The 26,979-nt window shown below is 42.0% G+C and overlaps 1 protein-coding gene across 3 annotated transcripts in view; it reads right to left on the bottom strand.

Moving 5' to 3' along the window:
• Positions 1-6,537: 6,537 nt before the first annotated feature.
• TNFSF10 (TNF superfamily member 10) overlaps positions 6,538-26,979 on the bottom strand; it is a 32,908-nt gene continuing 12,466 nt past the window's right edge. The window contains exons 1-6 of one of the 3 annotated variants that reach the window (XM_008705328.2): positions 23,656-23,780; positions 22,928-23,241; positions 17,095-17,232; positions 14,029-14,071; positions 8,654-8,758; positions 6,538-7,001 (exon numbers count right to left, since the gene is read on the bottom strand). In XM_008705328.2, coding sequence (XP_008703550.1) covers positions 6,550-7,001; positions 8,654-8,758; positions 14,029-14,071; positions 17,095-17,232; positions 22,928-23,241; positions 23,656-23,758 — 1,155 coding nt within the window. In that variant the 5' untranslated portion in view covers positions 23,759-23,780 and the 3' untranslated portion in view covers positions 6,538-6,549. Of the gene's footprint in view, positions 7,002-8,653; positions 8,759-14,028; positions 14,072-17,094; positions 17,233-22,927; positions 23,242-23,432; positions 23,629-23,655; positions 23,781-26,979 lie in introns of those variants that run through there. The other 2 variants (XM_040621595.1, XM_040621594.1) reach the window with 2 other exon arrangements.

The raw sequence follows: 26,979 nt of genomic DNA, 5'->3' as shown, positions 1-26,979 counted from the left end.
TAACAAAATGCCACACACTAAGCGCCTTATAAACAACAGAAATTTATTTATCACAGTTCTGGAGGCTGTAAGTCAAGATGATGGTCTTGCCAGTGTGGTCAGGTGAGGGCCCTCTTCTGGGTCTAAGGCTTCTTGTTGTGTCCTCACATGACAGAAGCGGCAAGGAATCTCTCTTAGGCCTTTTTTTTTTTTTCCATGAGCACATTAACTTCATCCATGAAAGTGGAGCTCTCATGACCTGGCCTCCCAAATTCATGCCCTTCTTGCATGCAAAATTCATTCCCTCCATCTCAATAATCCTAAAAGCCTTAACTTGTTCCAGCATCAACTCAAAATTCTAAAGTTCAAAGTCTCATACAAATATCATCTAAATCAGATATGGATTAGACTTAAGGTACAGTTCATTCTGAGGCAAATTGCTCTCCAGCTGTGAATCTGTGAAATACAGCAAGTCATGTGCTTCCAAAACACAATGGTGGGACAGGTGTAGGGTAAACTCCGCATTCCAAAAAGGAGAAATAGGAAAGAAAGAGGCGGCCCAGCAAGTCCAAACCCAACAGGGCAAACATCAAATTTTAAAGCTTAAATAATCTTTAATTAGATGCTCTGCCTGCCAGGCCCAGTGGGGTGAGGGTAGCATCTTCTGGGAATATTGGGGTATCCTTGCCCCCATGGCTCTTCTGGGGCAGCCCAGATGGCAGCTCTCATGGGTTGGGTTTGCATACCTGCAGCTTTCCCTGTCTGAAATCACACACTGGTGTCTCTGTTGGTCGGGGGTTCTGGGAGCATGACTCCACTAGACATTTTGCCAGCAGGGAGCTCTCTGCACTGACCTCATCCTCTCTGTGATCTTCCATCTAGTTTGGACGCCCAGAGTTCTGGGTGGGTCCATTCTTTGAAATCTAGGTGGAGGCAGCCACACCTCATCACTCTGCTGGGCAAAGGCCTGCCCTCTATGGCTCTGGGTGGTCCTGACTCCACAGCTTTGGTGGCACCGCTCCTACAGCTATGAGCATGGGTTGTCTGGTCTGCTGAAACTCAAGCAATAGATTTCCACATCTTAATACTAAGGGCGCAGACTTAATGATCACTGAATCATTTCAGGGTTTCTTCTTCTCTTTACTTGGAGAACACTGTGTATTCACAGCTCAAGAGCTCTATGGTCCCATCCTATAAAATCTAAGAAATCTCACAACTTTCCTTCATTCCTTCTTATCTCTTTCCCCTTCAGTCAAATTGGCTGTTTTACTTCTGGGGTGACTGTTGTTTCTATTCAGATGTTCAATCTATGCCTATTGATTGGGTAGTTTAATCCAGTATATTTAAAAGATGCCATTTATTTGTTTTCTGTGCGTCTTACAGCATTTGGTTCCTCACTTCCTCCATTACTGCCTTCCTTTACGTTTAGTTAAATGTTTACAGTGGCATGTTTTGATTTCCTTCTCATTTTCTTTTGTATATATTCTGTAGACATTTTCTTTGGGGTTACCATGGGGATTACATTTACATCTCAAAATTGTAACAATCTAATTTGATTTGATACCAACTTAATTTCAACTACATACAAAAATTATTCCTTTACAACTCTGTCACCCTACCACTGCATTTATTGATGTCATAAATTACAGCTTTATATATTTTGCAACCATTAACATAGATTTATGATTATCTTATGCATTCGACTTTAAATACTATAGAAAATAAAAATGAATTTTACAAACTAAAAGTATAACAGTAATGGTTTTGATATTTTGTCATGTTTTCCTTTACTAGAGATATTTATATGTTCATATGGCTTCAAATTATTGTATAGTGTCCTTTTATTTCAACCTGAAGCATTCCCTTTAGCACTTCTGGAGGGCAGGTATAGTGGTAATGAGCTTGCTCAGCTTTTGTTTATCTAGGAATATCTTAATTTCCCCCTCATTTTTGAAGGACAGTTTTACTGGCTATAGAATTCTCAGTTGACATTATTTTGCTTTCAGCATTTTAATACATCATCCCGCCATCTTCTGGCCTCTACTGTTTCTGCTGGGAAATTGACTTGTTATCTTCTTGAGCACCTTCTGTGTGATAAGTCATTTTTCTCTTACTATTTTCAAGATTCTCTCTTTGTCTTTGACAGTTCAATTATAAATGCGCCTTGGTATGGACCTCTTTACTTTATCTGATTGGAGTTCATTGAGCCTCTCAGATTTATAGATTCACATCTTTCCTCAAATTTGGGAAGTTTATGGCCGTTATTTCTTCATATAATCTCTTCACCCCTTGTCTAAGTCTGTTTGTGCTGCCGTAACAAACTGCCGTAGCTTACAAACAACAGAAATTCATTTCTCACAGTTCTGAGGGCTGGGAAGTCCAAGATTAAGGTGCTAGTAGATTTCATGTCTGGTGAGAGCCCCATCGCCTGGTTCATAGACAGAACCTTGTTAAACCAACCCTTACCTTTCTAGTCGTTTCTCCGCCCAAAATAATAATAATGAAAACTTATATCTTTTTTTCTTGTTAATCTACCTTATGTCAGTTTAATGTTCGAGCTTAGCTGAAGACCCTAAGAGGGTAAAGAGAAAACTTTCCTCCCCTACACTACCAAAATATCTAAAAGATTGTGTGTACGTATGCATGTATGTGTGTGTCTACTCATACGACTTCCAAGCAGTTTCTAAATTCACAGAGAAAAGTAAGGGCTAAGAATAGATTATGTTATTTTGAAATAGAGGACTAAAGAAGGTGAACATACATACTGGATATCTAGTTTTAAGGTAAAGCAAATTTGTAGTAAAGCAAAGTAACCATTAAAGCCAGATGATATGATAGGTGAATGAATAAACAAAATGTGGTATATACATATAATGGAATATTATTCAGCTTTAAAAAGGAATAAAATTCTGACACATACTTCAACATGGATGAATCTTGAAGACATTACGCTAAGTGAAACAAGCCAGACATAAAAGGATGAATATTGTATAATTCTATTTACATGAGGTACATAAAATAGTCAAAGTCATAGAGAAAGAAAGCAGTATGGCAGTTACTAAGGGCTGAGGGAAGGGAGAATGTTTAATGGGTACAAAGTTTTAGTTTGGGATGATAAAAACATTCTGGAGATGTATAGTGCCGATGGTTGCACAACAGTGTGAATGTACTTAATATCACTGAACTGTACAGTTGAAAATGACTAAAATGATGAATTTTATATATATTTTACCACAATTTTAAAAACCCAAATGGTATGGATATAAAGATAGACAACTAGATCAATAGAAAAAAAAGTGAGCACAGAAAGAGACCCATGAGAGCTTGCTATATGAGAAGAACCATTAAAATCAGTAGGGACGAGAATGGATTCTCCAATGAACAGTGTTGGACAACTGGCTCCTACTGTGGTAAAAGATAAAATTACATCTCTATCTCACATCCCACATAAATTAGAGTTGAATGCTGCTATCAAACCACGAAAGGCCAGACTAAAGCTTTTTGAAAAAAATATATGGCAATGTCTGCCTAGTATCAGTAAAAAAGATTTCTTGGACATAGTATGAAAATCTGTATTTGCTTTCTAGGGCTGTTGGAGCAAAGTGCCATAAACTGAGTGGCTTTCAACAACAGAAATTTATTCTCTCACAGCTCTGGAAGCCAGGAGTTCAAAATCGGGGTGTCAGCAGAGTTCTGAGACTCTGGGTCTCAGATCTTTCCTCTGAGACTGGGTAGAATATTTCCTTGTCTCTCCCTAGCTTCCGGTGACGGCCATCATTCCAATCTCTACCTCTGTTGTCACAGAGTTCTCCCTGTGTGCCTGTTTCTAAATTTCCTTTTTAAATAAGAATACCAGTCTTGGGGTACATGGGTGGCTCAGTCAGTTGAGTGTGCACTCTTGATTTAGGCTCAGGTCATGATCTCAGGGTCATGAGATAGAGCCCTGCATCAGGCTCTGTGCTCTGTCCGGAGTCTGCTTGTCTCTCCCTCTGCTCATCCCCCCACTCTCTCTCTCTCAAATAAATAAATAAAATCTCAAAAAAAAAAAAAGAACACCAGTCTTATTATTATAAAGACCCACTCTTTCCACTCTGACTTCATCTTAACTAATTATATCTGCAACAGCCCTATTTCCAAATAAGGTCACATTCTGAGGTACTGGGGAGTGGGACTTCAACATATCTTTTTTGGGGACACAATTCAACCCATAACAAAAGCATTAACTTAAAAGAAAAGACTGGCATATTTTAACACATTAAATAAAAAGTGAGCAATTACTTCCTTTCTTCTGTAAGATATGTCAGATAAAAGATATCATGAAAAAGAGATTAGAAGTCCTTTTTCCCATTTTTAATCATCTTGGTACTGTAAAACAAATGCAAGTATTAAACAAAAACTACACATTTTAACATGTCATTTTTATTGAAAAAGTAACATCTTAAAATTTTAGTATAAAAATATAGAGTAAAAATTAATTTTCTCTTTCGTTTCAAGGTTTTATGCTACAGTCTTTTTCTTTGAGTTTTAAATCCTTGTTTAAAAGGTCTTCTTCGGGGCTTCTGCTGGCTCAGTGGGTGAGCGTGGGTGCTTGATCTACACGCTTGGTCAAAAATTAGATCTTGATAAGTCAAGCAGAGAAAGACAATTATCATATGGTTTCTCTCATCTATGGAACATAAGAACTAGGAAGATCGGTAGGGGAAGAAAGGGATAAAGAAAGGGGGGTAATCAGAAGGGGGAATGAAGCATGAGAGACTATGGACTATGAGAAACAAACTGAGGGCCTCAGAGGGGAGGGGGGTGGGGAATGGGATAGACTGGTGATGGGTAGTAAGGAGGGCACGTATTGCATGGTGCACTGGGTGTTATACGCAACTAATGAATCATCGAACTTTACATCGGAAACCGGGGATGTACTGTATGGTGACTAACATAATATAATAAAAAAACATTAAAATTAAAAAAATTAGATCTTGAAAAAAATAAAAAAATAAAAGGTCTTCCTCACTTTGAGATTACTTTTGAAATTCCTCCCAGTTTTTTTCAGTATGAGGGATGAGGCAGTGGATATTTAAAAAAAATTTTTCCCCATCTGATTAGGTATTTGTTCACTCAGTCACTCATTTATTCACAACTATATTTTGTGTGGGTACTATGGTAAGGGTCTGTCCAGGTACTGAGGTCACAGATGCGAGCAGGACCCAACGTTCCCTGCTATCACAACGCTTATACTCTGGTGAGAGGAGGCAGGTTTCAAAAGACAGAATAACAAATAAGTCAATTTGTCAGTATGTAAAAACTTAACTAGTGTTATAGAAAATAGAGTAAGAAGGGCCAGACGTGCCAGGTATCTGTAGCATGTTGTAAATTTAAATCTAAATGAGCCTTTTTGAAAAAGACCTATTGGATCAGACACGTTTAAATGGACGTTTGAGCATGCAACCCCAAAGTATAAATTATGTTGTGTTGAGGACAATAATTAGAAGAGATTAGACAAACAGTCCAACTCATTTTTTTTCTCCAACTGGTTAAATTAAATGTGAAATAAAATGTTTTGTGTCATAATTTTGGCAGAAAAAAGCAACTGCTGTTCTTCTCACAGAGGCAAATCACTGAAATGAGCTTAAGCAGGTATGCTAGACAATGACATTGGGCAGTGGAGAATGGGGTAGGAGGGTGAGGGGTGGGGACCAGATCTTTCTTAGGCTCTTTTCTGCTAATTTACCTGTGTTTGGCATTTCCACTTTCCCATGTCTCCTCCTGCTCCCATGAGACCAAATTCCCTGATTTCTCATTGCTGTTTACTCATCATAGAGTCCTTTATCAAAAATATTATCAGTGCTTTCGGCCAGCTTGATTTTTGGTAGTGAAAAGCACAAGCCATTCACAAATAGTTCCTTGTTCACTGAGCATAAATTTAGTTTTTTTTTATACAAAGTGATATTATTTTGAGTAGAATGTTCTTATTTCCATCAAATCCAGATGTATGAGATACCTCCTGTGAGGTCATGCACAATGCAAACACCCTTTGCACATCGCATATATTGACAGAGGCTACCTCCCAAGATTGTAACGTTTTAGTGGTTCCCCTTTCTGTCAACTTTGGCAGTGTTGTCCCTTATGGTAACCTGGAAGCAACCAAGGTGATATACTACTTACGAGATGGATCATTGGGCATCTGGGTGGCTCAGTTGGTTAAGTGGCCAACTCTTGATCTCAGGGTTGTGAGTTCAAGCCCCATGTTGGGCTCCACACTGGCTGTGAAGCCTCCAAAAAACAATATATGGATCATTAATCTTTCTTCTGGCATCTTCACAAGAGTAGATAATGAAGACAGCTGTTTATTGCTACACAAGTGTTTGGAAACAGAATCTTCTAGATTTCTGCTAGCAAACTGGTATCTGGTAGAGCCCTGAAAGGTCTTTAGGCAATTTCGCTATCTTAGAATGACTTGGTCATTTTCAGAAATATTAGAGAAGCGTGTGTTGCTTTTCCGGTCTTTTGGTAGAAGTGGATTTGCTCAGACTTCTTGCTTTGCTGTGAATGGTCACTTTTTTCTTTGCAGATTATTTAGCCAATTAAAAAGGCCCCGAAAAAACTGGCTTCTTGGTCCATGTCAATCAATTGCTCATTATTTACAGAGACAAAAATTCTATCATTTTCCTTAAGCTCAAATATCCCACCTTGATAGATGGAATAGAGTCCATATTCAGAATCTTTAGACCAACAACTATTTCTAGCACTTTTCATCAGCAGTATAGGGTCAGGATAACTTGTGTATTTGTAAATATATTGTACCATTTGTTTGTTTTTCTTTCTGTTTTGTTCCCTTGAAATTGTTCCCGAAGTTTCCTCAGGTTCCTGAAATCGAAAGTATGTTTGGGAATAGATGTAATAAAACCCACTTTGATGGATAACCAGCTCTCCATTCCTCAAGTGCAAATTACTCAAGAATGAATGTCCTTTTCTTGATGACTCCCAGGAGTTTATTTTCTGGCCCAAAGCTTTTTCATTCTTGGAGCCTGGATGAAGTTTAGAGAGAAAGAAAATTAAAAGAAGTCTGTAGCAAAGGTAAGAATTATCTCAGTAGCTGTGGCTAGCCAATTTTTTGGTTGGGATTTCAAAGAATTTCAATCTAATATAAAACTTCTTGCTCCTTCAATCTTACATAAATTTCAGTCTTATAGGAATCTAGAGGCTACTCTATCATTGTGATCTGTTGGAAGTCCCTTACTTTTCTGTACTTCATCCACCACTTAGGCCACGCCTGCCACACTCCACTCTAAACTGTAGCGTGGAGGATGATGAACTCAGATGGCAATCTTTACTCTGGGGCAGAACTTCTGTCCCAAATCCCTGCCTCCCTTCCTACGCTGGTGAGTTCAAATGAGTAACATGAAAGGAAACCCCCCCCCCCAAAAAAAACATATCTATTTCTTTAAGCCTGGAGCTCAGAACTTATTGCTATTTCTTTAGGTCTCTTTGGGTTCCTTCTTGGTCTTTCTCAGCAATCCAGAGTCAAAGGCGCCATTCAAGCAGAAAGCATCTCTACTCCACAGTAAGACAGGGAGCATGGTTTGGCAAAGAGAGCCCAGCTTTAAAGATCTTCAGATCTTGGATCTTTAATTCCCAAAGACTTTGAGTGAAAAAAGGCTGTACCAAAATACGACATTCCTTTAAACTTTGGGCTCTTCTCTGTGATTGGTGCAAAATTTAGTTTTTCAACAGTGTAAAACAATTATTATGTTTCTTGATGAACAGTAATATTATAATAATGTAACATTACAATAATGATCTCACTTATAGGCAGAACATGTCCATCATTCATAAAGAATGAGTTCAGGAATACCAGGAAGGCAACTGGACCCCCCAAAATGAAAAAAAAAATCCCATAATCTTTTCATATTTTAACTGATATCTTAAATTTCTTTAACTTGGGATAAAACCTTTCATAATAATAAAAGCAAACTATCTATTGAGTATTTACAATACGCAGGAATTTTGCCTGTGCTAATCTTCAGTATTTTATGATGTAAAGATTATCTCTACTTTGTATATGAAGAAACTGAAGCTTGATTTGATTAGGTAATTTGCTCAAACCATATATCTAGCTAAAGAGGAGCTGGTATTCCAACATGGGTATTTAGACCATAAGACTCTTGCACTGTTGCATTACTAGGTGGATACCGATTCTTTAGGTAAGAAATAGGCTTACCATATTTGGTTAAACTATATGAAATTGGCATATCTGTGAGTGAAAAATGGTCAAATATTGCAACTTCCCATAATTCAATGGAATAGAATACAAATGCCACAAGGAATACCTAGTGACTCATGGTGAAAGTAAATAACTGATTGAGAACCTTTGAAGAGGAGGAAGATTTGATGGGAGTGAGAAAGAGAAATTACTCTGAACAAGAAGAAGGAAAGCACAAATAGGGTCATGGGAAACTCAAAGAGAAAGTTCTCCCACCACATAATTTTTCTGAGAGCAGTTATTGAGCTATTTGTCTTGTGATCTTGCTTCTGAAAAGAGGCGATCTGAGCCCGATTCCCCCTGAGCATTTTGTAGGCAGTCATATCAACATTTCATGTACAAGTTAAAAGAATAAACTATTTGGGACTAATTTTTCCATTGCCTTCCGTTAAGCCATTTATTTGTCGTTTCTCTTACTTGGAACTGGAAACGTGCTTCTTCTCCGACTGGTTCCTGTTATGTGAGCTGCTACTCTCTGAAGACCTCTTTCATTTACTACGTAAGGAATATTTAGCTGCTTTTCTAAAAGAAAAATGACAGAGAATCTTCAGCACTTGTCAAACCACTTTTCAAATACATTGCTATTCAGAACTGCTGTCGTTCACACATTGTAAGCACACTGGGCTTCCAAAGTTGACTGTATGGGCTTTCATAAAACCAGCCTACATTTTAACATGATGATTCATCTAGTCCAGCCTCTGTCTAATTTCGAAAGTATTTTAGATGAGAAGAATAAGCAGTAACTTGGGTCAGAATTTATTGGCATCTCAAAGGTAAGGCCCAACCAGAATATAACAAAATGAAGATTCTGGCCTTTTCCCAAAGCAAACAAACAAATAAATAAATAACTGTGGACATGTGATAATTCTGCTGAGTCATTTAAAATGCATAAATCACCAAGTTATTTATAAATACAAATATATAAATAACTTGGTGATTTGTGCACAAACCAACCAATTCCCCAACGTGCATTTCTACTTTGAGTTATATATAGAAACAATCAGAGTGATCCTGATTCTAAAGGAGTAGCAGTGACAACAGTGGTTCACAGACGCTGCAAACTGGTATCCAACAGTCATCCCCCCGCCCCCCTGAAAGAAACATGAATCGGCATACTGGCCATGACAATCAGTATATAAACATAAAAATCACTAATTCATAGATCATAATAAACAAATAACACTTATTGATCACATTCTGCAGTACTTTGGAGGAGCCTTTAAATATACAAATTCAGCAAACTACCCTTTTAAAAACATCAGCTCAAACTTCCCCAGTGTGCTGACACCGGTTGTTAAGATAAATGATATTCTTTCATCAAGCAGATACTGCCGGGAACGAGGCACTGCACTATTCTGGACAGCAGATGCCAGGATGAATCACCGATTACACTGACTGGGCCCTCAAAGGACTTACAGTCTTTTAGGAAAGATATGAACTAGACCGTGAAAAATTCACCTGTGAGAAATATAAATAAAGGGTGATGGGTGTTCAGAAGAAGGGAAGATTCCTATTTATTGGAGGACTGAGGTCAGGGGAGGGTTTGTGCTAAGGCTTACTCCAACAAAACAAAGTACCCATCACATCTATGCCAGGCACTCTTTTAGAAGCAAGGAGAAAGAATTAGAGACAAATGAATGCAAGCAAATATTAGGGGCAAGGATAGTGATCTGAACAGGATGAGGATGGGCAGACTTGGGAAGGGAGGCATGGAAGAAGGGCATTCTCAGAGATCGAGGACAGGGGCCGGAGGCAAGATGCACAAAGCATTCCTGGGTCACAGCATGGGAGGAGTTCAGTTTCAGGCTTGAATGAGGAGCCCAATGATAGAGGATTTGAATGTTAAGCTAAGAGACTTAGATCATACAGGACTCGGAAAGACTGTGTAAGATTTTGGTAGGGGAAGTAAAGAGATAATGTGTTGTGTTTTAGGCTATCCTATCTCAAAGTAAGGTTTGGTAGAAGGTGGGAGGGCTGGAGACTGGCAAGTTACCAGACTATAATTGATCAGGACTGAGAATAGGAAGCCTTAATCGAGGCTAGTAGGAGGGGAAACTGAAAGGAGGTGGTAAAATTTCATAGGAAACGAATGAATAGGAAATGAGAATGTCTTCCATCTACCTGGTACAAGTTGTTACTTATTCAGGATGGGTGGGCATTTGTACAGTCCTGAAGCCCCAACATATCATGGGGGGATGCATGATCAATTACATAATACTCCCAGAATGCTCAGCTTTCAAGGTTGATGTATCCATTCACCTTTAACTTCCACTATTAAATAATTCATAATGCTTTGCCTGCCTTAGACCTTAACACTTTGTTTTAAAATATTCAGTAACTGAATTCAATTATAAATATCTAACATTTGAGGTGATTGCAAGGATACAGGGATACAGGAAAGCCTAAATATAAAAGCAAATTCTAAAGAGGAGATTTTGATAAATAAATAAATAAATAAACAAACAAACAAACAAATAAATAAATAAATAGCAAAGAGGAGATTTCCTACTGGCTACAGCAAGCACTTTGTGGAAAAGGGACCCGTGAATATGTCTATTTGGGTGTCATGAGTAAATCTTGGTATACTGATTAGCACATGATTTCCACATCTTATTGTGATGACTAGAAAAGAATATTCTTTTTACAACCCTGAAAATAGTACATGCATTTACTGTAGACCAAGGATCTCTTGTGCCTCCTCAGAAGAGGGGGAGTGGTCAATGTTCTGACTACCACTTTCACTTTTGGGGAAATAATCAGAAAGAATGTATAGACCCTGGGACTAGGTCTTATCCTTCATGTTTAATAAAGCCTATTTAATAAAGAAAAATGGGAGTTGTTAGCAATAAGGAAGCTTACTGTATTGAAAAAGGAGAGCTGAAAAGTAGAAAGACATCATTACAGCACTTACATAAAGAACTGTTTCTTCTCTGCCAGGCTGGGGTGCCCGAGGATGGCAGTCTCTGCTATATGTGTTCTATGGGAAAATGGGGCTATGCTGAACCAAATGTGAAGAAGTAGCAAATATTCAATAGTTTTTTGACTTACATATTCATTAAAAAATATGTATTAAGAACCTTCTATGTGGAGAGAGATTGTGGTGGTGCGAGACTGTGAATGCACCATCTGCCACTGAACTGGGCACTTCAAAATGGTGAATCGTAATGTTTTCGAAGGTGGTGGGACGAGAAGAACCTGGGCTCCCGTCCGCCCATGGACACAGCAAGGCTACAACCGTGTACAGAGCAACCCTCTCCGAGAAAGACCTGAAGACTAGCAGAACAGCTCTTCCACAGCGAATGATAGAAAGAAAAAGCCACATGGAGAAGAGTTGAAGGGCAGTGACAAGGTCTGGTCAGGACCCACCTGCAAGGTGAGGTGATCTACAAGGGAAGGGGGGATATGTAGGTATGGAATTCCCCCTGGGGAGCAAGGGATTCAAGCCCCACATGGGGCACTGGCCCCCTGCCCCGGGCCTGCACTGGGAAGACAAGCTCTACAGTGTCCGGCTTTGAAAATCAGTGGGGCTCACCTCCAGGAGAGCCAGAGGGCTATAGGAAACCGAGACTCTGCTTTTAAAGGGCTTGCACACAAACTCACTCATTCCAAGACCCAGCACAGAGGCAGGGGCTTCAAAAGTGCCTAGGCCATAAGTGAAGGAGATGTATTGACTAATTTTAGGGCACGTGCTAGGAGAGCAGGCATCTATAGGAACTTTCTTTGGGTACAGAAGTGCTGATGGCCTTTTCTCTTGCCCTCCTTCTGTCTAGCTGGCCTGATGCACTGACCGGTGCCGGTTCTGACTCTCTCCATCTACCTTGCCAGCGCTACTCGCCTCCGCCTGGCATTACCCCGTGGACCTGCCTCCCCAATCTGCCCGTCCTGGTAGAAACTCCTCTAGAGCAGCTCGGCTGAGACCAGTGTCCCCCAAAGCTGCTCCTGCCCTGCCATGGAAAGGTGCTCAGTCTCGCTCAACATCAGGGAATGCAAATGCAAACCACGGTGAGATCTCACCTCACACCTGTCAGGATGGCTAACAACAAAAAGACAAGCAAAGACAAGTGTTGGCAAGGATGTGGAGAAAAGGGAACCCCACTGCCCTACTGGTAGGAATATAAATTGGTGCGGCCACTCCGGAAAACAGTATGGAAATTCCTGAAAAAATTAAAAACAGAAAAACCATACAATCCAGCAATTCCACTTCTGGGTATTTATCCCAAGAAAATGTAAATGAAATCACTATCTTGAGAAGATACATGCACCCTCATGTTTATTGCAGCATTATTTACGGTAGCCAAGATATGGAAGCAGCCCAAGTGTCCATTCATAAGATGAATGGATAAAGAGGCTATGGTATATATACACAATGGAATATTACTCAGCCATAAAAGACAATGAAATCTAGCCATTTGAGACAACATGGATGGACCTAGAGGGTATTATGCTAAGTGAAATAAGTCAGACAGATAAAGACAAGCAATGTAAGATTTCACTTATATGTGGGATCTAAAAACAAACAAAACAAGACAAACAGACACATAAATACAGAGAACAAACTGGTGGTTGCCAGAAGGGAGTGGGTTGGGGAGATGGGTGAAACAGGTGAAGGGGATTCAGAGGTACAGTTATAAAACAACTAAGTCACCATCATATAAAATACGGTACAGGGAAGATAGTCAATAGTATTGTAATTACTCTGTACGGTGACAGATAGTAACCATACTTCCTGCAGTGAGCATTTTGTAATGTATGTAGATGTCAAATCACCATGGTATACACCTGAAATATCCTATTGTATGTCAACTATACTTCAATGAAAAAATAAAATGAGAATGATACCTCAAAAAAGTTACTTGTGTGTTATGTGAATTTCGTCTCAATCATAATACACACACATGCACACAAAAGGTATTAGACCTCAGGGCCGGGGGATAAAAGAATCGACTAGGTTTGGAGCATTAATTTAGGTGCTAGGTATAGACAGAGGAGAGAAACAGACACGTGTTCTGTCTTTGTGGATCTTTAATCAGGGAATCAGAGGGCACACAGATAAAAAATATATAAAAATAAAAGGAAATGAACAAGAGAAGTGCAATAGAAATAGTAGGTGTGGCGGAACTTACTCAGAAAGGTAGCCAGGGAAATTTTCTCTGAAAAGGTAACAGTGAGGTGATAGGATGAGACTGAGAAGGAGCCAGGTATATGAGAAGGCAGGAACGGAAGAAGCCAGCCCTCAAAGGGGACGTGGGTCAAAAGCAGGCTGCTGACCAGTTACAGGAAGGTGGGCATGGCTGCGGGATCTCAAGATGAGAAGTGTGGGTGGGTAAAGGATTGCTGGGAAAGATGATGAAGTGAGGGTCGCGAGGGGCTGTTGCGTAAAGAAAGGCATAGAATCTCGTGGTGGTCGGAAGCAGAGAAGACGGGTTACGTTGGGGCCCTTATTTATCTTACCTCTAGCCATGTTCCAGAAAGGATTTAGATGACTTATTTACGACACATTTGAAAGTAAAAAATAAATAACTAAAGAAATCGAGGTGAAAGGAAAATGCACGGTGGAAAAACAAGATTCAGATGAAATGAAGTTTTGACCACAGCTGGGGCCCCAGATTTGGCTGTAAGCTTTCTAACTGCCAACACAAATAGGAAAATAGAATCAGGTGGCTTGAGACACTAAGTCGCAGTCTGAGGGGAGATGTGTAGATGGAAGCAGAGAAAAAGGGCTGGAGAGCTATTCAGCCTGTCATGAAGTCGACAGTAGAAAATTAAAATAACAAACAAACAAAAAATACTACCTGGAATTGAAGGAATGGTTTCCTCATAGGTTTTCAAAATCATCTGCAAACAGTATTGAATAAAGCTTGTTAATTTCCCTAAAAATTTCAACTGACTACAGAATGTCTACGGCCCTTCTTGCGGATGTCTAAGATGTAATTTCTACATCAGGTCGGAACCTCGGAAGCTTTAGTTGTTCAAGCACAGGGTTTGCGTGGGGTTGGGGGGGAGCTGGGGTGAATCCTGAGGCAGAGGCAGCTGTGGAAAGTTCTGTTTCTGGATGGAGTCTTCAAAAGGCCACACCTGGAGCAGCCCAGGAAGAAGGTGCCATCTGGCAAATTAGGTGAGGCTAATGTTCCCCAAACTTCCTTGAGGCTACTGGATGTGGCGCCCAGGCCACCTCACTTTCTCCCTGTGGGGCGTGTGTCTGCAGACCAGTGTGTGTGTAAGTGCACTGTGTAATAGTGTTCATGGGCTTTGAATGGCTGGGCAGACCCAAGCCTCAAGGTGTAAGGCACACCACCTCTCTCTCATGAGGCCTAGAGACATACAGAGCCCAATAAGCCAGGACCTGGCAACACTGGGTCATTCTCTCATTTTGGACATGTGGCCAGGGCATTCTTCATATAAACATATTTCACCAAATGTCAATACCTTTACTAAACAACCAGTATCACCTTCTTTGAACTGACCTGTGGGGAAAATCAGTAAGAAAGAGGGAAACCTTAGCCTTTCTATTAGATGAGCTAATGCTGAGTGCATCCGTGGCTTCTAAAGTCCTCTCCACTTAGTTCTGTCATCTGGGCCTTTGTCCATCACTGCCCTCATTTCCTGCCACTGTTGTTCCTTTTGAAACTGCCAGAAACTCCCCTCCTCTGTACTCCCACCCCAAACCAGACACTCTCTGCTTTCCCCTCAGTCTCAAGCCCTGACCTGGTAAGGGAGGGTCTGCCTCTAAAACAAAGGGCATGCGGGGGGTGGAGGCAGCCAGAGGTGGCCTCAGAATTGCCTCTCTATCTCTCTTATTCTGGGATAGAAGGAAGGAAGGAAGAAGGAGGAACAGGAAAGAGAGAAGGGTAATTCCCATAGTGTGGGAAGCCGAATAGAGGAATGATGACAGTCTGGCCAGAAGGTCCAGATTCAGGGGCGCCTGGGTGGCTCCGTCCTTAAGCATCTGCCTTCAGCTCAGGGTGTGATCCCGGCATTATGGGATCGAGCCCCACATCAGGCTCCTCCACTGTGAGCCTGCTTCTTCCTCTCCCACTCCCCCTGCTTGTGTTCCCTCTCTCACTGGCTGGCTCTCTCTGTCAAATAAATAAATAAAATCTTTAAAAAAAAAAAAAAAAGGTCCAGATTCAAATGTGTCAATCACTAGCTCTGGGAGACTTTGCTCAAGTTACTTAACTGATGCGAACTTTATTTTTTTAAAAAATAGAGGACGAGGGGGCCCAGTCTGTTGAGCGTCGGACTCTTGATCTCAGGGTCAGGGTCATGGGATCCAGCCCCAAGTCGGGCTCCATGCTCAGCAGGGAGTCTGCTGGAGATTCTATCCCCCAACCCTCAGGCTCACTCTCTCTAAAATAAATAAATAAATCTTTAAAAAAGAGAGAGAGAGAGGAAGATAATAATGTTGGTTCCTTCTCCACAGAGCTGTAAGGATTAATGAGATACCATATGGAATGGGGATAGAACGTTTACTGGAAAATAATCTGTTCCATTAACGGTGCCTGAAAAAAATGGGAAATCACTCCCCCCCCACCACCACCCGTCTGTGTCCTCCCCTAGCCTCTCGATTCCTATTCTAGTGAGTGGCAGGGTGTGAGAATGGGAGGGAGAGAGAGAACAGCAGGAACAGGTATGTGAAGTCTATCCCCGCTACTTCTCTAACCCCCCACTCCCAGCCCCAGCATCCAGCCCCCTTCTCAGGCTCCAGATTTCTGCCCTAGTTCTAAGTTTCTCTCCCCTGCCAGCTGTGGGTTTGCCCCCACTAACCCCAGGGACTGCCGAGTCCCATTCCTCAGTCTCTTCAGGATGCCCCGTCCCCCCCGCCCACCGCCTGGGCTTCCTGGTCCTCACCACCTGTGGCAATGGAGTCTTCAGTATAGCTTGGGTGCAGTGCGCGCCCTGCCCTGGCCTCCAGGCGAGTCGAGGTCGGATTTCATTTTTTATAGAAACGGCATCCTAGTTGACATCTGGGCTCTACTGTGAGAACTGCTTGGGTTATAAATTGGAGCCCTAACCAGAAGCATAACATTGTTTCTATGTAAAGACAGACTGAGCACCAAACAATGGACTTAACAATCGTATCTTCAAAACATGCCTCCTTCCTGCCCTGGGAATGTCCCCAGTATTTTTTTTTTTTTTAAACAATGATGTTGTATCATTGTTTACAGAGTATTTTCATACCCATGTTCTCATCTGACCTTTCCGGACAAGCAGAAGATAAAACTATTAAAGTAAAACTATGTAATTTAGTAACATAAACTATTTGCTGACATAGTGTTTCTGCTAGAGATCCTGTTTTAGCAACTTCCACAAACAGATATTTTGTAATTGGTTATTTATTAACTATAAATTGAGATGTCATCACCTTCAATTTCTCAAAGTATCTCTTTCTTCCCTCTTCCTTTCCTCTTTCTTCATCTCTACATGCATACAAAAAATAAACATATGTTTAATTCCAGAGAGCAATAAGGTTGGAAGAGAATAGAACACCAGTATTTGGCTTCTTCTGTTTTCTGAACAACAACAACAACAAAATCACACACATCTTGTATTGTCGTGTGACCTTGAACACATTACCCTGTCTGTGCCTCAATTTCCACAATGGGAGATAAAAGGGTTAGACCAGATGGGGAGGCTCTCTGGAGTAGAGGAGTGACTCTACACCAGGAGTCAGCCAGGACCCGCTGTTTGGTGCTGTTCCACTTTCTCCTAATTCTATGCATTTGGGGAAAATCACTTAAACACTCTGGGCCTTAGTTTCCTCCTTTGCAAAATGAGGCATCCACACTTGATGATCTTAAGCGTTCCCTCTTCTGCGACCTGCCATGCCTGCTGGCGGGGTGAGCCGGTGGTCCACCTACCTTTCTAACAAACTGACGGAGTTGCCACTTCACCTGCCAGCAAGGATTGTTCATACTCTCTTCATCATTCGGGTCCCAAGGGATATCATCTTCCTTTAAGAAACAAGCGATGCCGCTTTGGGAGTACTTGTCCTGCATCTGGGTTAAGATGGGATATAACACAATATTATGCACAAGTGTTTTTTATTTGTGTTTATTTACAAGTTAAAGCAAGAATTGATGGACGACAGATTCAAAGATGTCTTGGCACCTTAGATAAGCTCATGGCTTGAAATAAAAGTAAGCATGTTGTGCTTTGTCTTGTGAATACAAGTAAGCAGCTGGATATGGTGGAAACGTTATAGGTGTGGGCCAGACATCCTGGGTCACAATGCCCTTCACTGCCCCGGTGTGTCCTTCAGCAAATTGCTTCTTCTCTTCTGCGTCTGTTTGTCATTTGATTTTTGAGCTGGTTCATTGTGGTGATCTTTGAGGTCCTTTCCAGCTCTGGGATGGTGAGGAACCCATTCTAAAGGTGGGAAACCACCTAGGTACGAAGTGGGCAATAGAGGGGTGCCAGGGTGGCTCAGTCTGTTAAGCCTCCAACTCTTGATTTCAGCTCAGATTTCGTGATCTCAGGGTTGTGAGATCAAGCCCTGCATTGGGCTCTGGGCTCAGCATGGAGCCTGCTTAAGAGTCTCTCTCCCTCTCCCTCTGCCCCTCCCCGCTTAAGCTCTCTCTTTCTCTCTCTCTCTCTCTGAAAAAAAAATAAAAAAGGTAGGCAATAGAGTCCATTTAAATTCCAGGATCCTAAATAAAAAATAAACAAATCCTTTGGGGCCTTTGGGGTGAGGTAATGTTCTGTTTCTCGATCTGAGCTTTTGGTATTAAGTAAATTCTAGTTACTGTGTGATTTCTACTCCTCTGGATGGCAGAATCTAGAACAGAATCTAGAATGCTGCCACTGGAAATCTTAACGTTGTTTTACTAAATGTCCACACTAGTTAGGGATTTACCTGCTGACACGTGAAACACAATTGGAAGGTTTGCCCCCTCCTTCTGATTGAGAGCAAACATTTACAATGGCCAGGTAATTGTCAACAGAGTCCTAGCTTGATATTAAACACACATACACACATGTATATATACACACACACACACACATGCACACGCACTCACGAGCAAGCACAAATGCATGCCTGCATACGTCCCAAACCATCCAGCACATTCCAGGCTGATAACTGGTTAATTTTATAAAGGAAAATGGGAAGTCCATTCAAGGGCGGACATTAGGTTTTTTCTTTTTTCCTGTTTTTATTTTTAAGAACTGGGATTGAAGAGATGTTATTTCCCTGTTCAAATCTGAATTGCCTTCCTCTGGAGAAATAAATGGGGAAATGGCCATTTTTATCTCTTGTTTGAACTTAAGGGACTCCAAAACTTGAAGGAAAGATCAAACTTAATGATGCTCCTTCCTATAAAAAGACAATCTCATTCCAAATCAAAATAAGTTGTTTATGAGAGGTCCCAGGCAGAGTCACATTGTTCTGTGCCCAGCCATGTACCCCTCGGACATTTGATCAAGCTCCGTCAAGTGCAAAAGGACAAACCCGAGTTGATGAATTCCTTTCCACGTACTCTGGCATAGAACATTCATTTACTTTTAAATAAATGTTTACTTTCATTCTTCCTGTTTTTAATTACAAGAGTAAAACATTCAACCTAGTAGATGTAATGGCGGTGATAGCTGGGGCCACCTGAATGGAGATATGACCAGCAGCGGAGTTAGACAACATTGCTTTGCCCCTTCCCCTCCCCATGCTCTTCTCCTGCAGACGTCTATATGCATCTCCAATATATATGGGAGCTAAAAAGCATTTCCTAGGAAGGAATTCAATTAGGTATGCTTTAGAAATACGAGACCATATCCAGCAAATATGAGAACACATCCAGGGGATGGGGAGGGCCAGAGAGGAGGAGCTGGATTCAGTACAAGGCCAGAGAGAGGTTCCAGGAAGAGCAAGTTAGCTACATTGGATGCTGTCCCAGCACAACAGTTTGCGTGTTCTGGGCCAGACAATGGTTTGATGAAACTGAATAAACAGGCTCACAAACTTCTATAACTTGTTGAGATGAAAAGGTGTGCGTGACATAGAGAGGAGGGTGACTTATTTTCTTACTTCACAGCAGTTGGAAGCTGCCTCAGCATGAAAGGATGAAGAACAGGAGAAGCTAGGGCCAGGGGCAGGAGAAGCAGCGCTGACGAGAGCTGCCTGGGGACCACGCAGTAATGGTGGCCGGCAGCTTTCTGGGAACTGAAGAGGAGGCTGAGAGGGTGGAAATGCAGCAGGGCCCAGCCCAGGCCAGAACCAGCTGAGGCTAGTGGCTCGGGATGCCCTCTGGGGATTTTCCAGAAACACCTCTAGGAGGTGGGAGGGAGAACCCTGAAAATTGAATAAGATCCTAGGTCTACATGGGAGGGAGGCTGACAGTTAATGTGACTCCATTGTTACCCCAAATTTAATGAAGCCTAGAAACATTGATGGTATACAGGCAACCTGCAAAATACAGAAAAGTAAAGAACGCTTTTCTAAATGAAAAATAAACAAACAAAAACCCCCCACTAAAATCACCCTAACTGTACTTCTTAACCTCTAGATGACCTCCCTTGTTTGCAGGGTTGTATGTGGGCAATTGTGTGTATGGTTGTTTTCTCTTAAGACTGTATAAAAATGTCACATTCTTTAAGTCTACATAAAAATCATATGTAGATAGCATAGATATTTTTTATGGCATTCACTGTAGAAAATTTATAAAATATAGAAAAATAAAAAGGAAAAAAGATATCCATAATCATGCCATTTGGAGGTCACAATGATCGACATTTTGGTATTTCACCTTCTAGACATTTTATGCATAAATGCTGATTTCCGAACAACAGGAACGCAGAGGGAAAGCCCCACCCTCCTCCCCACCCCCACATGTTTCTTGCATTATCATACTTGGTGGTTTTTTCTACAGACTTTGGCCAGTGCTGGGGACTAGATGCATGAGCGAGGGGGAGCCGTTGTAGTTTTAAGCATGATTCATGATGATTAATGTGATGGGTCCCTCTCTGTCCTGTTTCTCCACATCCTTCCCACTTCAAAGCATAAATTTCTTGAAGCATACTTCAGACTAGAGCTATTCTCTCATTAACCACATCTGGGGGTTGGGGGTGGGGGGGCATGTGTGCTATTTTCGTGTGTACGCCACTCAAAGAGTTTTTGCACCGAGGGCCTGCTCTTCTGCTCCAGGCCCTGACAGGTGGATTTCCACCGTGACTGCTGTTCGTGCCATCAGAAACATGGTGGTTGTCTAGGCCAGGGCCAACCTGTCGGCAGGGCTTGTGGTCTGCCGGCTTGACTCCTTTGCCAGCTGGCTCGGAGACTTCGAGCTGGTGGCACTGACTGTCTCTGCTGCCCTGACATGAGTTTCTGAGGATCATTTTCTGCAAGCCACAAGTAGCATAAAGAACCATTTATGGGGATTGGTGGCTAAGGGTCCCCTTCTCCTTTGTCCTTCCCATCTGCGGTGCCGCAGTGATAGGCAGTCCCCTTGCCATAAAATGTTCTCAGAGAGACATAAACTTTAGAGGCTAAGGCCATGTTTAGTGTCTGGGCTTGCTAGTCTACAGGCTTCTTTGTGCTTCTCTGTGCAGGCCCATCAGATGTTACTCAGCCCTCCTTAGGCCACACTCCCCATAATCCTTGCTCAGTTTATCTTCTGGAAACTTTCATCAGCCAAAGTGGAATCTGCGATCTGCTTTAGGAAATTAATTCTTATGTTAAAGATGCTTTTCCAAATTCTACACAAAAAAACCAAAGAGACTCAGATTCATTTTTCCTTGCAAGCATTCCTGATGAAGTGGGTGATGACTTCAACAGACTTCTCAGTACTAATTACAATGGTTACAGTTTACTGAGCGCCCATTTAATGCCAGGGCTCAACATTGGGCTTTCCCTTTAACCTGCTTTATAATCTTGGGCAAATCACCTAACTCCCTGAGCCTTATTTATCTGTAAAATGGGGTAATTCTATTTACAAGATTGTTATGAGGATCAAATAGAGCAATATTTTGCCAAGTTTCTGGAACACAGTATGGGCTCAATATCTGTTAATTCCCCTCCCTTTCTGGCACTCTTAATGAATTCTTCCACATGTCTATACATATATGTATACCTATGTAACTATGCAGTGAAGAAAAATGTATGCATGTGGAGAGATGTTAAGCTTTATTCAAAATTTCCATTTTTATACTTGAATTCGAAAAAACACTCGATCGTATACACAGAGAAGTGCATGAGTCTGTCCGGTCAAGAACTAGTTAAGTCAGCCTTAAAATTAGGCCAACTTGTAATGTCAGCAAACTGAGGCAATGACTTGCGTAATACAGAGACTCATTCTGCTTAATCCTGCCAAGTTAACAAAGGTTAGGACATGCTACTTCCAAACTCACAAACACAGCACTATTCGAGCCCCTCAGGTGGACTTAGAACCAGAGGCATGTTTATAGTTACATTGATGTTTTAGTTACAAATATCCAGGCTCTTCTGAATGTGCCCTAGAGCAAAGCTGACTTCCTGGGTCATCCGAGGGTAGCCCATCATTTTCATGATTACTTGCAAATCAAATAAGAGGCTACTTCATCCAAATCCAAAGGAAAAATTTGCAACTCTTTGAGATAACCAACGTTTACTCCACACAGTATACAAAGTTCATTTTCTTAACAGATGCTCCGTCTACGGCATTTGGATGATTTGTATTTTCCCTAGACTCTTCTACTGGCATTTCCCAGCCAGCTGGCAGAGGCAGTGCTGCTTTAGCATAAGGTAGCAAGATGCAGTGTGCATCAGAGAGTGCAAATATGTTACCCTGCGGACACCCTGCTGTGGAGGAAGGAGCGTTATGCAGGTGCCCAAAGACCCGAGTTCAGCTCTGCTTCCGAAGTCCTGTCTGAGCTTAGATAGGTCATTTTGTCTGGGGGTCTCCAGTCTCCTCATGTATAAAGTGGGGGGTGTCTAAAGTTCCTTTCAGCTCACAGTTCTCTCCTACATAATACACGATTAGTCAAACCATACATTAGAAGCCCAAAGCTGACTTGGTTTATGTTCAGCTGTCTTGCATTCATAGTTCTAAAAGTTTTATATCGTTGAGAAATGCAGGAACTAAAATGGCACTACATTTTTCCCCCTCTGTCAAATGCACCTGCATTCATACTTGGACCACCACAGACATAGAACAATCGTTTTATTTTCAATTATTTTATCATGAACATAAAATGCGGAGTCCATATGGTAACAGACTTTATTACGGACTTTATGCATGACACGTCTGCAGCTGAGGAATAGACGAATGCCAGTCCTTTCTATCCTCACTACTGTCAACACAGAAATGCCACAGATCTCAAGCAAAAGCATGCTTCAAAGATCGGACTTACCCCCCACCCCGATTCTTGGAGGAAAAGGATAAACCTGATGACCTTCCAAGACTTGGTGCTGATTTTAGTTCAATTCCTAGTATTATAAAATGCACATACTGTTGAAGAGAAAAAAACCCACTGTAGTTTCGTTCCTGCAGCTGCTAGTCGCTGGCAGAGCCAGTTCTGTAACTGTGCTCTGTTCACAGAATCCTTTCCACTGACACTTTTGCAAGGTCCTCAGTAATCCTATGCGTTAGCAGTTAAGGTCCATAGGCAGAGAGAAGGAACTTTCTTTTTCTCCTGTAAAGTCTTCACAGAAGAGGAAACACAGGCAGTTAAGCCGGGGCTGGGGGGCCGAGAGGCTCTGTCGGGGACCGTGTGCATGGTACTGACCTGCTTCAGCTCCCTGGTGAAGTACATGTAGGTCACGGCCACACAGAGGGACTGCAGGAGCACCGTGAAGATGAGGATCAGCACGCACGTCTGCCCAGGGCTGGGGCCCCCCAGGGCCTGCATCTCGCCACGGTCCCGTCCACGTCTCACTGCTGCACAGGCAGCCGGGCAGCAGGCTCTTGCTGTCGAATCAGGGGTGGAGCTCTTCTTAGGTTTCGTTGATTTAAAAACAGAATCAAAACGAAACTGAAAACGACAGGCTAGAAAGAGGAGGATTCCAGGAAGCTCTCTCCATTCTATAGCAATGTCAGGACCTAGGAGGGAAACAGACATTACATTTTTTTTTCAAAACTGGAAGGGCTGTGTGTTAAGTCATATAGTGGCTTCCCCGGTGCTCAGGGCTTTTCGGGTCCTGTGGCTGCGTCTTTGCCCAGTGACTGCGAACTCCTGGGCTCCAGGCCGCATCTCATCCCAGCAGCCTGTCCCCGGGAGCACGACCACAGACCTGACCATCCGCTGGGGCCACTCTAGTCTGGGATGCAGGCTGCTTCGGGAGAAGCTTCCTCTGCCATCTCTCCAAGGTCACGCCGTCGCCCCACGCAGCTCTTCAGCAGCCGGCTCGTGTCTTTGGTCGGGAGGCCGTGCGGTGTGGGGGTTAGCAAACCTCGAGGGCTCAGACTGCCTGGAGGCAGATGTTGGCCCTGCTGCTTCCTGATGTGAAACCCTACCTGGGTTTTTAAGGGCTTCGTCCTTAGGCTTCAGCATCCATGAAGTGGGGGCGATAGTAGCACCTACCCCAAAGTGCTGTGGTGGATGAAATGAATTGCTCATGCCTGGCTTCCTGGAGCTGCTTGGCACGTATAGCCTGTAACCTTTCTAGTTACAGACATGGGGAGTGCGGTGGACAAGAGCATGGAGCAGGGCCTGCTCACCTACTTAAAAATTCAGTCCCATTTAGTGCTAAGTGAGATTTTATTGACAGTGAGATATGGAATTCCAGAAAATGTCACCCAGAAAGACCAAAAAACCTGAGTGGTTTAGACAGGCTATATTCTTGCCCAAGAATTAATGAGGTAAGAAATGCAAGGCATTCGTCATGGTCTCTGGCACCCCAACCCCAATTATGTGTATACATTTGCTTTTCCACCTTTATCTAGCTTATTATTTACATACATTAAAATTCATCAATTTCCAAGGTACGGTGTGCTTTGGTAATTGTATACAAGGTGTAACCACCACCAAGATCAAGTTATAGAATGGTTACTTTGCTTTAAAAACTTTCTTCAGGGGCACCTAGGTGTCTCAGTCGGTCAAGCGTCTGCTTTCGGCTCAGGTTATGATCGCAGGGGCCTGGAATCAAGTCCCACATAGGGCTCCTTGCTCAACTGGGAGTCTGTTTCTCCCTCTCCCTCTGTTGCTCCCCCTGCTTGTGCCCTATCTCTCAAATAAATAAATAAAATGCAAAAAAATATTTTTAATTAAAAATAAATAAATAAATACATAAGTACATAAATAAAAATTGTTTTCATCCTCCTTTGCCTGACTCAGTTTTGAGACACTTCATTGAATCCTGTGGCTGTCTCTAATATTGACTCTCCAGGTGATTTTAGGAAGGCACGTTACTTCTCTGGATGTGCTTCTCCTCTTATAAAATGAAGATTGTTGAAACAGATTTGTTCCTAGGGGCTCTCCCAGTACATTCAGAAAATAAGGAGGTGGGGCAGGGGTGTGGGCAGGAATCTCAGAAATTCTTGAGAGACCACATGGATGTGGCAGACACTAGTGGGTAAAAGCCTGTGGTCCCTTGAGACAGACTAGGTTTCCATCTCCTCTCTCGGTACTGTGTAACCTTTTCTATGCACCTGTTTCTTCATCTACAATATCAGACTTTTTTTTTTAATTGAGATATAACTGACATGTAACTTTGTGTTAGTTTCAGGTGTACAACATAATTTGATATATTTGCATATATTGATATTATTATTTGTATATATTGTTTTTTTTAAAGATTTTATTTATTTATTTGACAGAGAGAGAGAGAGCCAGTGAAAGAGGGAACACAAGCAGGGGGAATGGGAGAAGAAGAAGCAGGCTGCCAAAGGAGGAGCCCGATGTGGGGCTCGATCCCAGGATCCTAGGATCATGCCCTGAGCTGAAGGCAGACGCTTAACGGCTGAGCCACCCAGGTGCCCCTATTAGTTGTGTATATTGTAAAATAATCACCACAAGAAGTCTAGTTACAGTTCATCACCACACATAGGTACAAATTTTTTTTGTATGATGAGAACATTTATGAGTGACTCTTAGCAACTTTCAAAGATATAACACAGTATTACTAACTATAGTCACCATGCTGTACATTACATCCCCAGGATTTATTTATCTTCTAACTGAAAGTTTGTATCTTTTGACCACCTTCACCCATTTTACCCACCCCTCCCTCTGGCAACCACAACCACCAATCTGTAACCCGCGTCTATGAGTTCAGGTTTTTCTTGTTCTTTGGTTGTTTGTTTTGCTTTGTTTTTTAGATTGCACATATGAGTGAGACCCTATAGTATTTATCTTTCTCTGTCTGACTTATTTTGCTTAGCATAATACCTTCCAGGTCCATCTGTGTTGTCACAAATGGCAGGTTTCCTTTCTTTTTTAACGGTGAATAATATTCCATTGTGTATATATACCACCTTTCTTTATCCATTTATCCATTGATGGACACTTGGGTTTTTCAGTCTCTTGGCTAATGTAAATAAGGCTGCAGTGAACATGGGGTGTGTTTCTTTCAGGATAGTGATTTTGTTTCCTTGGATAAATGCCTAGAAGTGAGATTGATGGATCATAGAGTAGTTCTATTTTTAATTTTTTGAGGACCCTCCACACACAGTGGCTGCACCAGTTTACATTCCCACCAGCAGCGCACAGATGTTCCCTCTTCTCAGCGTGGCCGACACTCGTTGTCTCTTGTCTTTTTGATACTAGCCATTCGGAGAGGTGGGAGGTGACATCTCACTGAACTTCTCACTTGCATTTCCCTGATGACGAGTGATTTCGTGTACCTGTTGGTCATCTATTTGTCTTCTTTTGAAAAATGTCCATCCAGAGCCTCTGCCCAGTTTTTGATCAGACTGGTTTTTTTTCTATTGAGTTCTATGAGTTCTTTATATATTTTGGAGAGTAACCCCTTATCAGGTATATGATGTGCAAATGTTTTCTCTCATTCCATATGTTGCCTTTTCATTTCGTTGATGGTTTCCAGCAACATGGGTTGCGTGCGTGTTAGCTACTCTCCTAGAAACCTCACATCACGTTATGAGGAAAGTAAGGCTCAGACTAATTTCTCCCACACATGGAGCTATCACTAAGCGATTATTAACAAACTGAAACGACCAGTTGCCTTGCAACTTTCTGACGTCCCAGTTGTTTGTTGTCTTGAGATGAGCAGTTCTCAGTCTTTTCTGCCCATTGAAATCACCTGAGGAGATTTAGAAAATACTGATTCCTGGGTCCCATCCCAGAGATTCTGAGGTAAGTAGTCTGGGGTGTACCCTGGGCATGAGAGGGTTTTTAATCTCCCCAGATGATTCCAATGTGCACCCAGAGAACAACTGACCTTTAAAAAATTTTTAGATGATGAGACTATCACGTCACACAAAAAGTTCATTGAAGGCAGGAGTGACTGTATTTTTTTTTTTTTTAATTCGACAGAGAGAGAGACAGCCAGCAAGAGAGGGAACACAAGCAGGGGGAGTGGGAGAGGAAGAAACAGGCTCATAGCGGAGGAGCCTGATGTGGGGCTCGATCCCATAACGCCGGGATCACGCCCTGAGCTGAAGGCAGATGCTTAACCACTGTGCCACCCAGGCGCCCCAGGAGTGACTGTATTTTATTAACTCTTCTCTTAGTTAATACCAGGTAATCAGAATCCTCTTAATTCACAGCTGGACATAGAACAGGTTAGGAAACCTTAAATATCAATTATTTCAACAGACACCATGTCTGATATTCATTATTAACAAGTAACTACTTTAATGAAAACCAGTTTCTGACTTTCA

Source organism: Ursus maritimus, unplaced genomic scaffold (genome assembly GCF_017311325.1).
Source record: "Ursus maritimus isolate PB19 unplaced genomic scaffold, ASM1731132v1 scaffold_4, whole genome shotgun sequence".
NCBI classification, from domain to species: domain Eukaryota; kingdom Metazoa; phylum Chordata; class Mammalia; order Carnivora; family Ursidae; genus Ursus; species Ursus maritimus.
This window is presented reverse-complemented; position numbering and strand designations above follow the sequence as displayed.